Raw genomic sequence first — 18121 nt, forward strand, 5'->3', positions numbered from 1 at the left:
TTAAGTGTTAATTGGGATATTGATTGAATATTGTGGCCATCTCTAGATTCCTGATGTGCTCATGTAATTTCCAAAAACTCTTAACACTGATAATTTAAACCTACCAAGCCAGGCAATTATAAATGAACAGGTTTTCTCTACATCTGGTAATGCAAAGCAGCTAAACAAATTCAGAAGAGGGTGTCCCCCACACATTGGTATGGAGCTTTTGCATTTTTCAGCTTGAAATTGTGTAATATGGTGCATACTGTAGTGAGTCTTTTAACTTAGACTTGAATGCAATATATATGCTTTAAATTGGATTAGCTATGAATAAGGTTAGACTATATTACATTCCACAGTAGAGCCAGGCTCTGATCAACACGTGCAGCACATGAATGATCTTAGTATACTCATGTATGGAAATCAGATTATAATCAAACACTTGGCCCATGTTGACCAATCTGGGTCTCACTGCACACCTGGTACTGCTCCTGACCCTGACTCCAGTTGCATACTTTCTCTCATTCCTGACCCTGAGTCCACTATTACACCTGGTCCCAGCTTTGACTGCACACCTAGTACTATTCCAGACCTTGACTCTGGATGCACACTTGGCCTTGCTCCTAGCCCCTCTGCACTGACAATATATCTGGCCCACACATAAAACCCCATATCTGACCCTCTGGACTTAAACTATTATGTTCAAGTCCACAGGTGCTTATCTAATGTAATCTTTTATGGGGCACTTCACAGACCAAATTATGTATAACAAAATATGCTACCTCCATTGGCTTCCTTGTTATCTAACATGCTAATTACTTTGTCAAAGAAGTCATCAATTGGTTGAACACAATTTCTCATCCATAAAATGATACTCACTCAGCTGTATAAGTATTTTGTTACCATTTCTTTCATTTTCCTAACAAACTGTCCTGAAGTGATTTTCACCCCCAATATTTTCAGTATTTTGCTGTCTTCCTCTCAGCTGGGACTTTTCCGAAATGCAAAGTCCAATAACTATATATTTAAGCAATATTATTCTATTAAATGTGATCTTGAGAGTACATCATATTTTCTGTGGTATTCATAACACAACAATGATAAAAAGATCTTTGTTTTGATTGCACCTACCAACATGCATACATTATTATATTACAGTTAATATATACCGATGGCAAATTTTTGTTCCAATGCTCCCCATTCCCAATTACTTTTACATTGAAGTGATTGAAATCCAAGTGAAGTTTAAATGGCATCATAGAAGTAAAACCTCTGGAATGGATGATATTCATTACGTGGTTGGTTGGGGTCAGTATCAGCACAATTACTATATTAAACTTTGAATCTTCAGATGTCCTGGTTCAAGCTAAAACTAAAGACAAATAATAATCTCCTCACACATTCCCCTGCAAGTATCTCTGTCACTCCTTTAAAATATGCCCCTTCTTTGAACAAGCTCTTAAATATCGCATCTGAATCAGTTTCCATCTGATTACATGCCTTGAGGATGTTCATCCACGTGTTCAATTAATAAAACAACGAGATTAGGGACATTTCTATTCAACCTGTCAAAGGAATTGGGGGGCGTTTAGAAATAGTCAGTGAGGTAACCAAACATAATAGTTGAGTGGCAAATGACAATAGTGCTACCGTCCCAATATTTAACTGAAGGAAATAATGGGTTAACGGGGCTGTATGTTGTGACAGACAGCCTGACACCTTGCATGTCATTTTAATATTACACTTATCCCATCCCCCTGATGTTCCGAATGAATAAATTAAGGTTTTGTCAACTAATTACAAATCAGGCTAATTACAAATCAATAACATTAGCCAACTTCGAAACATGAAGCGCTAAGCATTGGGATCCAGACATCACGGACAACTGGCCTCAGTTCCCCGCTCACATCTGGCAGTGTTCTCCGTCTCAACCAGGGGCCGCGGAGCGTTTTTGAAAGTGGGGAGGCTGAGCCCGGTGAGGGAGTGGGGCGAGGGTGTGGAAGTGGGGTGTCCCCCCTCCCAGGGTAGGGAGTTTTTGAAATTTGATGTATTAAAATCATGTTTTAGTGCATTGTAGAAGTATGATTTCAATGTTTTTTGTATGAAGTATTTTTAAGAGGTAACTTTTTAAGGAGTAACCTTTTCCACACAAAGGGTGGTGGGTGTATGGAACAAGCTGCCAGAGGAGGTATTTGAGGCAGGGACCATCCCAACATTTATGAAACAGTTAGAGTGATACATGGATAGGACAGGTTTGGAGGTATGGACCAAAAGCAGGTAGCATAGCTGGGACATGTTGGCGGGTGTGGGCAAGTTGCACCGAAGGGCCTGTTTTCACACTGTATCACTCTATGACTTCATTATACCTCCACCATGCATGAATGCTTCAAAATTAAGTGATCGAGTTTTATTGCCATATACTCAAGCATAGAAACATAGAAGACAGGTGCAGGAATAGGCCATTCGGCCCTTCGAGCCAGCACTGCCATTCAATGTGATCATGGCTATTCGTCTAAAATCAGTACCTTTCCTGTTTTTTCCCCCATATTCCTTGATTTCGTTAGCCCCAAGAACTAAATGTAACTCACTCTTGAAAACATCCAGTGAATTGACCTGCACTGCCTTCTGTGGCAGAGAATTCCACAGATTCACAACTCTCTGCGTGAAGAAAGTTTGTCCTCATCTCAGTCCTAACTGGCCTACCCTTTATTCTTAAACTGTGCCCCTGGTTCTGAACTTCCCCAACATCGGGAACATTTTTCCTGCAGTTACAGTAAGTGAAAATCTAGCAGGCAAGCAGGATGCTTTCTCCAACCACCCCCATTTGAAGTCCACTATCTTCCACTGTTTCTACCCAGTCCTTGGTACTTACTTCCAGCAGCCACTGGTTGTCCTCCAGGATGCACCGAGCCGCAGCCTGATCCATGCCGGTCACCTGGGCGAATTTGGCACAGAGACTCTCACGGCAGCGGCGCAACGCTTCCGACGCCTCCGACGGCCTGGGACTCTTGCACTGAGGCTGCTCCATGGCCAGAGCTGCAGTGAGCGACTCTCCAGCCCGGCAAACACTCGCCAGCTCCGCTCCACTTCCGAATCTGTTCCCGCTGCTGCTTCTGCTTCCAACACCCGTGGCCCATGCAGTTGATATGAGTTTTGAAATTTTCGTTGATCACAGAATTTCTCACAACAGAGCGTGAGAAATTTGTGTTCAGCGTGAGAATTTTACGAAATGCGTGATTCTCACGCTCAATGCATGAGAGTTGGCACCCCTGCCTCTATCCCCCTCACTCTCACCCCTTTCTCTCTCCCCTTCCCTCTCTCTCCTCTCTCCCCTCTTCCTCTCCTCTCTTCCTCTCTCCCCTCTCTCTCTCCCCCCTCTCTCTCCCTCTCCTCTCGCTCCCCCCCTCTCTCTCTTCCTCATCTCCTTCCCCCCTCACTCTCCCCCTCTCTCGCCCCTCTCTCCCCCTCCCCCTCTCTCCCTCTTTCCCCTAACTCTCTCCCCCCTCGCTTTCCCCTAAATCTCTCTCCCCTCTCTTTCCCCAAACTCCCTCCCCCTCTCCTCTCCCTCCCCCTCTCCTCTCCCTCCCTCTCTCCCTCTCTTTCTTCTCTCTCTCTCCTTGAACTCCCCCCTCTCTCTCTCTCTCAATTTGCCCTCCCTCTCTACCCCTCTCTCTCTCCCCCTCTCGCTCTCTCTCTCCACACACTCTCTCCCCTCTTTCTCTCTCACCTCTTTCTCCCCTCGCCCTCTCTTCCTCTCTCTCCTCTCTCCCCCCATCTCTCCCCCATTTCTCCCTCTCACCTCACTCTCCCCCTTGCTCTCTCTACCCTCTCTCTTTCTCCTTTGTCTCTATCTCCTCTTTCCTCTCTCTCTTCCCCCGTTTCTCTCTTTCCCCCCCTCTCTCCCTATTCCCCCTCTCTCCCTCTTCCCCCTCTCGTTTACCACCCCTCTCTTCCCCCTCCCTCTCCCCTTCTCTCCTACCCTCTCTCCACCCCCTCTCTCTCTCCCTCTCTCTCCCCTACTCTCCCCCCTCTCCCTCTCCCGATTCTCTCCCCCCCTGTCTCTCCCCCCTCATCCCCTCTCTCTCTCTCCCCCCGTCTCTCTGTCTCCTTCCCCTCTCTCTCTCTCCCCCTCCCTTTGAGAGTCTCTGTCCCTTCGGCACAAAGACTCATGGCAGTGGCGCAACGCCTCCGACGGCCCGGGACTTTTGCACTGAGGCTGCTCCATGGCCGGAGCTGCAGCGAGCGACTCGCCAGCCTGCAAACACTCGCCAGCCTCGGCTTTCGTTGATCACAGAATTTCTCACGACAGAGTGTGAGAAATTTGTGATCAGCGTGAGAGCGTGAGAATTTGTCGAAATGCGTTATTCTCACGCTCAAAGCGTGAGAGTTGGCAGCCCTGCTTTAAGTAAAATAAATCATAAGTAAAATCAGTGCCGCATAAGTGGCTAAGAGAAATCGTGAAATAAGCAAATTAGATTATTCTTTTTGATATTAGTTTAATCGTGAAATCGTTGCTCTAGCCATTGTTTTATATAACTTGATATGTGATATTTTAAACATGCAGGGCTATTATTCCTTCACTAAATGGATATTCCAAACTACATTTGATAACTTTTTAAAAATTGTTCCTTGACAGTACATTTTTTCTGACTGAAGTGTTACCTTTGAAGTTAAGACAGAACATTATAAATATGAGGGTGCCCTTGTTTCTTTTCTTTGCAGAAAATCATCAAGAGTACAGCAGAGTAAAAAGAAAGGACCTCGTACTCCAAGCCCACCACCCCCTATTCATGAAGAGATTCTAACAACAAAAAAGCATAAAGAAAAACCACGGGGAAAAGACAGAACTGAAGAAAAAGCACGAGAAAATAGAGAAAGAGGAAGGGATATAGAAAGACATAAAGAGAAAAAAGAGAAACACAAGTGAGTGATACTGTGCTTGATACAGTTTATATTATTTCATTTTCTTATAAACATTGGTAGAGTTGCAGACAATGAAGAAGGCTGTCAAAGGATACAGCAGGTTATAAATTAGTTATAGATTTGGGCAGAGAAATGGTAGACAGAGTTTAATCCATGTAAGTGTGAGATGTTGTGCCTTGGGAGGTCAAATGTATAGGGAAAGCATACAGTTAATAGCAGGACCCTTAATAGCTTTTATGCAGAGAGACTTGGCGTCCAAGTCCATAACTCCCTGAAAGTAGCATCGCAGCTAGATGGAGTGGTAAAGAAGACATATGGTATGCTTACCTTTCTCAGTTGGGACATTGAGAAATTGCATTGAGCAATTGCAAGTCATATTGCAGCTTTATGAAAGTTGGAGTATTGTGTGTATTTCTGGTCATCCCAATATAAGAAGGTTGCGGAGGCTTTGGAAAGGGTTCAGAAGAGATTTACCAAGATGCTGTCCGGATTAGAGGGTATTAGCTATAAAAAGAGGAAGGAGAAATTTGGATTGTTTCTCTGGAGCTTTGTAGGCTGAGGGGGAGACGTGGTAGGAGTTATAAAATTATGGGAGGCATAGATAGGCAAAGGCAATCAGTTTCCCAGGGTGGTGCGGCCAAATACCAGAGGTCATAGCTTTAAAATCATAGGGGTTTAAGTTTAAGGAGAAGTGCAGAACACATTTTTTTTTACACACAGAGTGGTAGGTGGCTGGAACGTGCTGCCAGGGATGTTGGAGGAAGCAGATACATTTGTGGGATTAAAGTGGCTTTTCGGTATGCTGGGAATAGAGGGATCACAACAAAGGGATCACAAACGGGCAGAAGGGAACAGTTTAATTTGGCATCTTGTTTGGCACCGCCATCGTGGGCTGAAGAGCCTTTCCTGTGTTGTACAGGTCTGTGCCCGTACATTGTGTAGTTTTCTACCATTGCTACTGTACATTAAACAGAACAGGGTAAATTAGGATTTGTTTGGGTTTTAATCAGAGGTGCAGCCATATTTAAACTTAATTCCAGCACATTATTTGGTGTTTTTACATAGATTCTATGAAAACATCAGTGGTCACAAGGTAGGAGAATAATAACCTTTTGCACATGAAGACCCCTTTCCCAGAAAAAAATATTTTATGTTCAGCAACTTTTCATAAAGATATGCTATGCATTATTTCCCCCTAAAATTAATAGACCTGAAATCCTAACCATAAAGCAAAAAAAACCAGGAATAGTCAACCAGACAGTCTGAAGAAGGGTCTCAACACGAAATCTCACCTATTCCTTTTCTTCAGAGATGCTGCCTAACCTGCTGAGTTACTCCAGCATTTTGTGTCCATGTTTTGGAAAGGATGTCAATGTCATGAAACCGATTTATTTTCTCGCTTTTCAGGCGATGGCTAACTATTTACAACATTTTCTCTATACTTTAGAACTTCCCGCTATTTTGTGTTTTTAACTTCTTAATTGTATTTGGTTCCTGATCTGAATTCAATGTGTTTTCTTTGCCCGCATTTAAACAGCAGCTAAGTACACAAGATTGTATACAAGATTGAGAATTTCAAATCATCAGCTTTTCAGTTCAAAATATTAATATTTGAATTAAAATGCCTTTTAAATTAAAAATACATTTTTAAATTAGCTTATTGAACATTAATGTAACATTCTTTAACCTATTTACACGGATATTTAGAACTATCTGTATTGATTGTTTCTAGAAAGGTTGGCTTCTGTGTACGTGCTTGTAATGACCCAAAATGTAGAATTATAGTCATTATAAGTTATGAACCATGGGTCCATGTTACGTAGTAATTTATTTTCAATTAGTTGTTTGAATGAGTCTTCAGGAGGTTATACCAATAATGTTTTCCATTCGTTTGCCTTCAGGTAGGCATCTTTAACATTGCAAAAATTCAAACATTAATTGAACTGATTCACAAAATGTTAAGACATGTGACCAACAGGTTCACCAAGGAGATGTTTTGAGGAGATGTTTTCATTTCACTGGGATAAAAATAAGGATGATAGTTTTTAAATCAAATAGCTATGTAACCAAGAACCAATGCAGGTTAGCAAACACAAGAAATGGGTGAACAGAATTTGAAATGGGTCAGTGCACAGGGTTCAGGGCTCATGCAAACAATCGCAAATTTACAGATGCTGGTCAAAGAGCTGAACTAGCAGTATACTCTTCAATTGATTAGATAGATTCATAATTTAAATATGTAAGAGACTTGCAGAATTGAGATGTCTGGACCATAACAATATTGGGACAATGGAAAGACAGAAATATCAGAGTAAAGGTACAATGCAGATTGGGCACCTTTCCCTTGCCTTAATCCGCATCACTTCCTAGAGAACTTTATACTTGCAGCAAAGGTGTAAACATTTTCTTTATTGATTGGATGAAGATAACACAAAAATGTTGAATGTATTTCTGTGTTTTCATCATATGTTATTGTGCTGCTACACAAGTCATCTCTGAAATCTATTTATATTATCACATATGAAAGAAACTTGAAAAATCTGAGTAGTTTACTCAATGGATGGGTACTGTCATACATTGTAGATAGAATGAAGAAATGATACAATAGACATCGCAGGTTAGGTCTCTGTCTTGTTCAACTTTCAGGGATCACTCTGATAGCCTTCGTAGACAGAAGAGGTCTATAAGCCCTGAAGAACAGTCTGGCAGCACCTCTTCTCGTTCCAGAGAATATTCCCCACCGGCAACAAGGAGAAAATCAGCCTCTCCAGCTCCACCTAAGTCAACCTCTTCTTCCTCTTCTCGAAAGCATTCCTTCTCTCCACGTTACAGGTATAGAATCCTCAAACTTGTGTCAACAAGAAAGTGGAAATGATGGGCACAACAAATTATCTAGAAATATATGACAAACTCATAATTTACACAGATACTCATAGCAGTAATTAGCAGAATTGTTTTTTTATGGATGCACAATAACATAATTAAACAGGTTAGGATTCAAAGCTAGGTTGATGTTTACCCTAATCAGTGATTTGGCATTTCTGCACACAACAAACAAGGCAAACCAAATTGAGGCTGGACTAATTAAGATTTGACTGGAAGATGAGATGTGGAGGAAGCAAGTGATGGGTAGATTTATTATCATAGTTGTGTGATAATGTATCAGTGTACTAAAGTGGATTAGATGAGAATAGTTTCCATGCATATACTTCCACATATCAGCCCTTTCTAATGCTGGTAAGAGTGAAACTGAGAGACTGGATCATACTAGTCTGGGCCTGCTGCCGAGAAACACCATCTGCAGTGTATGAGCATCCACAGTTACCTGGGCTGTGCTAGTATCTTGCTAGCCCTCCACATATCTGAATCTAGCAGCAAGAACTGGATGCCAACTGAAACAAGTGTATTGAAGGAAGGGTGGAATTTGGACCTCTTTAATTTCAATGACTTTTAATTTTCTTTGACACTCAGAAACACTTAAAAACTTAATTCAATAAAAGTTAAATTATTTAAAAAATAAAAATAAAGTTAATTAATTATGAATAAAACCCATAAATGGTTTGAATAGTTCTAAATTTAAGTTTAAAAAAAAGTAAATATGCCCTTTTTCCCTTTACCACCAAGTTTCTACCTTACTGCAGTCAGGTGACGATTCTCCAGTGTAATGCAGAGAAATTGCAACACAGGGTTAGCTGACATATTCAGCCACCTGAATGCAACCAAATGCAGGACTGAATTCAGTCGAAGTGACTCAATGGTTCTGTTTCCATTAACCCTAACCCTACTACAGCCCCTTCAACAATATGTATTAAGCAAACTCCAGCCATCTGTATAGTTCTGGAAGACTGGAGGGTGACTCATTTTGTATCATTATTTAAGGACAAGATGAAGCCAGGAAACTACAGGCTGGTGAGCCTACATCAGTGCTAGGAAAGTTAGTGGCGTGATGCCAAGGGGGAAGATTTACCAGCATTTTGATAGGCAAGGCCTGATTGGAGATAGACAGCATGACTTTGTGTGTGAGAAATCACGTCTCACTAATCTGATCGTTTTATTGGAGACGTCACCAAGAGGCTGTGGACATTGTCTACATGGACTTTAGCAAGGCCTTCAACAAGGTCTCACCTGATAGGCTAGTCTGGAGGGTTAGATCACTTGTGATCCGAGGGTTCAAAATTGGCTTGGAGGAAAGAGACAAACAGTAGTGTGAAGAAGGGTCTCAACCCCAAACTTCACCCACTCATGGTCTCCAGAGATGTTGCCTGACCTGCTAAGTTACTCCAGCACTTAATGTCCTTATGGCCGGTGGTGTGCCACAGGGATCGGTGCTGGGTCAACTGTTGCTTGTTATCAACATTAACGATTTGAATGACAATGTAGTTAACATTGTTAGTAAATGGTAGATATATGAATTAGAAGTGTTTTAAGGGACGTCGACCAAATGCAAGCAGATGGGACCAGCCCAGAATGCCAACTGTCAGCGTTGGCAAGTTGAGCTGAAGGGCCTGTTTTCAAGCTGTATAACTTTATGACTCAATAAATGATATTTAACCTGAACTCCTAACATGAGCCCAGTCTAGGTGCATAAAGGGTAGGGGAATTGGATTAAATGGAGACGTGGGTCAGATCAAAAAATAGTAGCTAGCACTGAGGCTAATAATCTCAGGTGAGGAAAAAAGCAAAAGGAACAATTGCCCTGCTCCCCAGAAGCATAATCCAAAATGTTAGTGTAAGGAGCTTTGGGACTGAGAGTAGCTGAAATATTGTTGCCTGTTTATCACTCGTTGATATCTTGCTGTGGTTTCCTAGTTAGGGTCCCAGAAGAAAACTAACAGCTTAATGTTGTATACATTTACTTTGGTGGTTGAACAGGGGTTATTATTAGTTTGGTTTTAAATAATTGATTACTTCTGTAGGATATTTAAATTTGAATTAGAACATATGCATGCAGCTATTAGTCAGTGATAATGTAGTATAATGAAATACAATAGCATTAATCGGCTTGGTAATTTTGATTTCCACTTTCTGAAGTGATTTAAAAAATACAGATACTGAAACCATTGCATGTTTTTAACTTTTGAGTGATGGAAACACAAGTTTGGAACAATATATTTCTCTTATGAGACTTTTTAACCACATTTATCTTTACAAAGAGCTTTGATATTAAAATCAGGTGTACCTGCCAGTTATATGGATTAGAGGACTAGTGATTACTTGTAGAAGATCATAATTTTTGTTGATCATTTTCCATAAATCCCTCCCACGGTAGGGACTTTTTGAAATTTGATGTATTAAAATCGCATTTTAGTAGAAGAATGATTTCAATGTTTTTTGTTTGAAGTATTTATAAGATAATATAGGGCCTACATGAGATATAGGAGCAGGTGCTTATTATTTTTGTTATTGCTCGACCTCCAAAAACTGGGGGAAAATAATACAGGCCATCCCCCACCTCAAAAAGTGGGGGGGGGGGGGGGGGGTAAATTCCCCCCGGATCAACGCCAGTGCCTTCCACGGTACAGAAAATTTGACAAAAAAAACTTTTAAAAGTGTTATTATTTCAAGTGCTATTTTTTTTGTCTGTAGTTGGAAAAAGAGGCAAGAAATAATCATAACATTTCCTGATTTTACAAAGTCATATAAATTATGTTTAGCTCGGGGGAAAAAATCTGAGTATTTTGAAAGTATGCCTTTTGACGTATATTTCATTTCAAACCATGACATTAATAAAGGGGCTATTAGTTTGTGGAAACATTACTTATTTTAAAGTAAGACTTTTGAGAAATCTAAAATGCATTTGAAATATACATTTCTTGCCCAGAGTAGGTGAATCGAGGACCAAAGGACAGATTTAAGGTGAAGGGGAAAAGATTTCATAGGAATCTGAGGGGAAACTTTTTCCACAAAGGGTGGTGGGTGTATGGAACAAGCTGCCAGAGGAGGTAGTTGAGGCAGGGACTATCCCAACATTTAAGAAACAGTTAGACTGATACATGGATAGGACAGGTTTGGAGGGATATGGACCAAAAGCAGGTAGTGTAGCTGGGACATGTTGGCGGGTGTGGGCAAGTTGGGCCGAAGGGCCTGTTTTAACACTGTATCACTCTATGACTAGATTTTACCTCCACCATGCATGAATGCTTCAAAATCAAGTGGTCGAGTATAATTGCCATATACTCAAGCATAGAAACATAGAAAATAGGTGCAGCAATAGGCCATTCGGCCCTTCGAGCCAGCATTGCCATTCAATATGATCATGGCTGTTCATCTAAAATCAGTACCCCTTTCCTGTTTTTTCCCCATATCCCTTGATTTCGCTAGCCCCAAGAGCTAAATGTAACTCTCTTGAAAACATCCAGTGAATTGGCCTGCACTGCCTTCTGTGACAGAGAATTCCACAGATTCACAACTCTGGGTGAAGAAAGTTTCTCCTCATCTCTGTCCTAAATGGCCTACCCCTTATTCTTAAACTGTGATCCCCTGGTTCTGAACTCCCCCAACATCGGGAACATTTTTCCTGCAGTTACAGTAAGTGAAAATCTAGCAGGCAAGCAGGATGCTTTCTCCAACCACCCCCATTTGAAGGCCACTATCTTCTACCCAGTGCTTGGTACCTACTTCCAGTACCCACTGGTTGTCCTCCAGTTTGCACCGAGCCACAGCCTGGTCCATGCCGGTCACCAGGGCGAATTCGGCACAGAGACTCTCACGGCAGCGGTGCAACGCCTCCGGCGGCCCGGGATTTTTGCACTGAGGCTGCTCCATGGCCGGAGCTGCAGCGAGCGACTAGCCAGCCCGGCTAACACTCGCCAGCCCCGGCTCCCCGTCCGCATCTGCCCCCGCCGCTGCTTCTGCTTCCAATCCTTCCCTCCGCCCCAGCTCTCCAACACCCACGACCAGGTTGCTCCGAGCACAGCAGCGCCTCGTCCAAAGCCGGAGACATTGAAACATGTCTAGCACAAATAGTGGGCGGAGGGGGCTGCTACCGCGGCCCATGCAAAAAGGACATTATTGAAGCTTTGGATTAGAAGTTGACTGGGCATCTTTTTTTTAAAAGTAGGGCAGTTGTTAGTGCTCGAGTGGAGAAAGAGCATTCAGGGTGCGATTGAAAACCTCAAATCCATGGATTGGGAGCTCTGCATAAATAGCAGAAGCAGCGTACCACTTTACAAATTATCCGTCTGTCTGACCAGACATCTTCCGTCCCATCTGTTGAAGAGCCGGTAGTTCACACATTAACCTCATTGGTCAAGTCAGAACCTTCAACACTAGTGGAAACAAGTCATCCTCAATCACGAATGATTGCAAAAGAAAAAGATCCCCATACACTCAGGTTTAGAAGGCAAGGTAATCTTCTTAAAATTGGGGTTCCTGAAGACATGAGGTTAGAAACATAGAAAATGAAACATAGAAAATAGGTGCAGGAGGAGGCCATTCGGCCGTTCGAGCCAGCACCGCCATTCATTGTGATCATGGCTGATCATCCCCAATCAATAACCCATGCCTGCCTTCTCCCCATACCCCTAGATTCCACTAGCCCCTAGAGCTCTATCTCTTAAATCCATCCAGTGATTTGGCCTCCACTGACCGCTGTGGCAGGGAATTCCACAAATTCACAACTCTCTGGGTGAAAAGGTTTTTTCTCACCTCAGTCTTAAATGACCTCCCCTTAATTCTAAGACTGTGGCCCCTGGTTCTGGACTCGCCCAACATAGGGAACATTTTTCCTGCATCTAGCTTCTCAAGTCCTTTTATAATTTTATATGTTTATATAAGATATCCCCTCATCCTTCAAACTCCAGTGAATACAAGCCTAGTCTTTTCAATCTTTCCTCATATGACAGTCCTGCCATCCCAGGGATCAAACTTGTGAACCTACGCTGCACTGCCTCAATCACAAGGATGTCCTTCCTCAAATTAGGAGACCAAAACTGTACGCAATACTCCAGATGTGGTCTTACCAGAGCCCTAAACAACTGCAGAAGAACCTCTCTATTCTTATACTGAAATCCTCTTGTTATGAAGGCCAACATTCCATTAGCTTTCGTCATTGCCTGCTGTACCTGCATGCCAACTTTCAGTGACCGGCGTACAAGGACGCCCAGGTCTCGCTGTACCTCCCATTTACCTAACCTAACCCCATTGAGATAATAATCTGCCCCCCTGATTTTTCCACCAAAGTGGATAACCTCACATTTATCTATATTATACTGCATCTGCCACGCATCTGCACGCTCACCCAACCTGTCCAGGTCACCCTGCAACCTCCCAACATCCTCTTCACAGTTTTCACACTGCCACCCAGCTTTGTGTCATCCGCAAACTTGCTAGTGTTGCTCCTAATTCCCTCTTCCAAATCATTAATATATATGGTAAACAGTTGCGGCCCCAACACCGAGCCTTGCGACACTCCACTCGCCACTGCCTGCCAGTTTGAAAAGGACCCGTTCACTCCTACTCTTTGTCTGCCAACCAATTTTCTATCCACGTCAACACCCTACCCACAATACCATGTGCTCTAATTTTAGTCACCAGTCTTCCATGCGGGACCTTATCAAAGGCTTTCTGAAAGTCTAAATACACTACATCCACTGGCTCCCCTTCATCCATTTTACTTGTCACATAGTCAAAAAATTCCAGAAGATTAGTCAAGCATGATTTTCCTTTCATAAATCCATGCTGACTTGGACTAATCCTTTTACTGCTATCCAAATGCCCCATTATTACCTCTTTAATAATTGACTCCAGCATCTTTCCCACCACCAGTCAGGCTAACTGGTCTGTAATTTCCCGTTTTCTCTCTCGCTCCTTTCTTGAAGTGGGATAACATTAGCTATCCTCAAATCCACAGGAACTGATCCTGAATCTATTGAACATTGAAAATGATCACCAATGTGTCCACTATTTCCAGAGCCACCTCCCTTAGGATCCTGGGATGCAGTCCACCAGGCCCCGGGGAATTATCATCCTTCAGTCCCATTAGCCTACCCAATACTATCTCTCGCCTAATGAAAAATTATTTCAGTTCCTCGACCCCCTTAGATCCTCTGTTCTCCAGTACTTCTGGGAGATTTTGTGTCTTCCTTAGTGAAGACAGATCCGAAGTACCTGTTCAACACTTCTACCATTTCCTTGTTCCCCATAATAATTTCACCCGTGTCTGCCTTCAAGGGACCCACATTTGACTTTGCTATTCTTTTTCCCATAACATATCTAAAGAAGCTTTTACTGTCCTTGTTTATATTCCTGGCCAGCTTCCCTTCGTACTTCATCTTTTCAGCCCGTATTGCCCGTTTTGTTTCCTTCTGTTGTCCTATGAAAGTTTCCCAATTCTCTGGCTTCCGGGTACTGTTTGCTGTGTTATACATCTTTTCTTTTAGTTTTATTCTATCACTAACTTCTCTTGTCAGCCACGGTTGCCTCCTACTCCCCTTAGAATCTTTCTTCCTTTTTGGAATGAAATGATCCTGTGTCTTCCTGATTATGCCCAGAAATTCCTGCCATTGCTGTTCCACCGTCATTCCTGCTAGTATCCCTTTCCAGTCTACCTTGGCCAGCTCCTCTCTCATGCCTCATAATCCCCTTTGTTCAACTGCATCACTGCCACTTCTGATTTAACCTTCTTCTCAAATTGCAGATTAAAACTAATCATATTAAGATAACTAGTTCCTTTACCTCGAGTTCTCTTATCAAATTTGGTTCATTGGACAACACTAAATCCAGAATTGCCTTTTCTCTGGTCAGCTCCATTACAAGCTGCTCTAAGAATCCATCTCGGAGGCACTCTACAAACTCTCTTTCTTGGGGTCCTGAACCAACCTGATTTTCCCAGTCTACCTGCAAATTGAAATCCCCCATCACCACAGTGGCATTACCTTTGTTACATGCCAGTTTTAACTCCTGCTGCAACTTACATCCGGGCTACTATTTGGGGGTCTGTAGATAACACCAATTAGTGTTTTCTTGCCTTTGCAATTCCTCAACTCAATCCACAGTGACTCTACCTAGTCAGCCCCTATGTCTTCCCTCGCAAGGGACTGAATTCCATTCCTCACCAGAAGAGCCACCCCCCCTCCTCTGCCCACCTGCCTGTCCTTTCTATAGGATGTATAACCCTGAATATTAAGTTCCCAGACCTGATCCTCCTGCAGAAGGTTCCCCAGAACAGTATTCAGCACTCAAAACGTCATTAGACGCTTCATCAATGACCATCTCTCCACCATAAAATCTGAAGTATGGATGTTCACTGACAACTGTCTAATGCTTAATTCTATTCCAAATTCCAAAGCTTATACAATATCCTGCATGCGTTAAGATATGTACATGGTTTTTCCAAAATGTTGCGGATTCTGGAAGAGCTGCTGCAGATTGGAGGGTGATAAATTGTGACCTAACATTGGACAGTAGAAAAATGCTTGAGCTGTTGTTAAAGTTATTGTAGCAGGCTACTTAGAAATATTCAATATAATCAGACAAAGTCAATAGGTTTTTGTCAAAGGTCTGACCAATTTATTGGAGTTCTTTAATGGAATAGATTGTGCTACACATAAAGATGTGTGGTGGATGTACTGTACATAGACTTTCAGAAGATACAACAAGGTGCCATATCAAAAATTACAGGGAAAGTAAAAGCTCATAGTGTAGGAGGTAACGTAGTGGCATGGTGAGAAGATTGACTGACTGGAAACAGAGTAGGCATAAATTGGTCTATTTTTGGTTGGTAAGATGTAATGAGTGGTGTGCCAGAGAAATCATGCTGGGGCCTTGACGTTTTTACATTTTATATAAATGTCTTGGATGATCGGCATATTTGCTAACTTTGCTCTTGACACAAAAATAGGTAGGAAATCAAATTGGAGAGATGCAAGGAGAAAAGGTATTGATTTATTATTGTCACGTGCCACGATATAGTGAAGCTTTGGATGGCCTGCTATCCAGTCAAAGCATGCAAAATGAAGCCATATACAAGTACAACATGTAGTGCAGAGAAAAATGCTGGAGGGCAGAGGAAGGAGCAAAGTCAAAAAAGGGTATAAATAGTGAGTGGGCCAATATGTGGCAAATGTGAGAGAATGAGAAACTGTCCCTTTAGCAGATAGAATAAAAAGGCATATCTAAAAGGTGAGAGATTGCAGAGTTCCGAGATGTACAGGAATCTGACTGTTGTACTGTATGATTTGCAAATGGCGAGCATGCTGTTATTGCAAGTACTTAGAAACCCACCAGAATATTGTTTGTGGAAGAAATGAATACCTTAATATAGAGATTATGCTTCAGTTATATAGGGCACAGGTGAAATCACATCTGAAATAGTGTGTACAGTACCAATCTCCTTAATTAAAGGAGTATGTCAACAAGGTGGAAGAAATTTTGGAGTAGCTTTCCTAGATGTATCTGGAATCTGTGTGTTTTATGAGGAAAGATTGAATAGAATCTGTATTTGCTAGAACTACAATAAAACAGGTGTTCCCTGGGTTACGAATGACCAGAGTTTTGGAAATCTGACTTTGCTGTGCATTTTAGGGCATTTTTCAATAGTAACAGTATGTTTCTAATGGTAATAAAATATTTCATATTAATGACTAATGACTGGAAACAGTATATGTTCCATTAGTTTACTTAAAAATGATTATTCAATTAAGTGAAAGAAGTGTGGCAGGTGTACGTAGAGCAGTATGATATGGGTTACAATAGATAACAGATGTTTCTGACTTGCAGAGAAATCAGCTTTCAGACAGTTTTTAGTTTTAAAGATACAGCATGGAAACAGGCCCTTCAGCCATGCCGACCATCAATCATCTGTTCACACCAGTTCTGCATTCTCAGGATCAAAACCCTTAATTAACCATAAGTAAAGGCTTGCTTGACAACTGTTTCACAAAATACTTCAAATATTTGTAATGAGCTTTTCAAATGTCACCTTTCCAGCAGATCACCTTCTTCCCAGAGGCAACATCAAACTCCCACTGTGTCAAGACAGCACTCCCCATCATCTCGATCAGGTTCACCTGCAACAAGAAGATCATCATCTCCTCGCCACAAACGTTCCACCTCACCGTCCTATCAGCATGCGGCATCACTGACTCGAAAACGATCCTCTTCACCATATGCTCCGCGTTCTTCATCTCCACAGAGAAAGCAAAGTCCAATAAAACATAGGTCCTCTGGAAGAGAAAAAGGCAAACTCGAGCAAGAAAAATCGCCGTTACAGGAGCGACATCATGAGAAAGGGGCAGGTAAAACATAATAAATTTTGAAAAATATTATGCTGAGTCCAAGTTTGCTTTTTTAAATCAATTCCAAGTGATGCTTAATTGTTGATTCTTTTTTATAATTAAATGATATGACTTTGAAAAGTTGTTGGTTTGTAAATTTAGCATAAGTATCATACCAATATGCAAAGTGAGGTTTAGAGCTTAGTTTAGAGATGCAATGTGGAAACGGGCCCTTCGGCACAACGAGTCCGCGAGACCAGCAATCACCCATACTAGGTGTATCCTACAGGAATCCTAGAGGCAATTTACAGAAGCCAATTAACTTACAGACCTGCATGCCTTTAGAATGTGGGAGGAAACCTGAGCACGCAGCGAAAACCCACACAGTCACAGGAAGAACATAAACTCTGCACAAACAGTACCGGGGTCTCTGGCGCTGTAAGGCAGCAACTCTAACGGTGTGCTACTGTGCTGCCTATAAAGTTCAAGTACGTTCAAACTTGCCATTCTCTATGTAATGAACTCCTTTGCATCAAAGGTTTTGGGATGACTAAAGAGGGAAAATTATCCTTCGTTATCTTTCCTTAATTCAGATCAAGGTTATGTCTCATAAAAGGAGGTAGAAAGTTGTGTTATTATCAAATACATCCCCCCCCCCCCCCCCCCGTATACATTTCAAAAATTGGTAGTAAATAACAAGAGGTTTAAAACATAACTTGTGCATCCATCCTTGATGGTGAAAGTAGTGCAGATGCTTCCCAAGGCCTAATGCTTTCTTTATTAGCAAAACATTTTCCATGGAACTATCAGTGTAAGCTATCAATTTTCAAAGCAGAGAGAAAAGGAGAAAATTTGGCAAAGAAATAGCCTAGGAATTGAATAGTACATGGAAAGTTAAGGATAGGCCTCTTAGTTGCATTTAGAAAGAGAGAAAAATATAAGGGATAGATTTTGGTCACTGGAATTGGTTGAGAACCCAATATTGTATACCAGACGGGCTA

At 41.9% G+C, this 18121-nt stretch overlaps 1 protein-coding gene across 10 annotated transcripts in view; it reads left to right on the plus strand.

Annotated features, from left to right (window-relative positions):
* zc3h13 (zinc finger CCCH-type containing 13) overlaps nucleotides 1–18121 on the plus strand; it is a 108785-nt gene that overhangs the window by 39041 nt on the left and 51623 nt on the right. For 7 of the 10 annotated variants that reach the window (XM_033032860.1, XM_033032863.1, XM_033032864.1 and 4 more), the window contains 3 exons: nucleotides 4705–4905; nucleotides 7552–7737; nucleotides 16834–17141. In XM_033032860.1, coding sequence (XP_032888751.1) covers nucleotides 4705–4905; nucleotides 7552–7737; nucleotides 16834–17141 — 695 coding nt within the window. The remainder of the gene's footprint in view (nucleotides 1–4704; nucleotides 4906–7551; nucleotides 7738–16833; nucleotides 17142–18121) is intronic. The other 3 variants (XM_033032861.1, XM_033032866.1, XM_033032867.1) reach the window with 3 other exon arrangements.

This window comes from Amblyraja radiata, chromosome 14 (assembly GCF_010909765.2).
Source record: "Amblyraja radiata isolate CabotCenter1 chromosome 14, sAmbRad1.1.pri, whole genome shotgun sequence".
NCBI lineage: Eukaryota > Metazoa > Chordata > Chondrichthyes > Rajiformes > Rajidae > Amblyraja > Amblyraja radiata.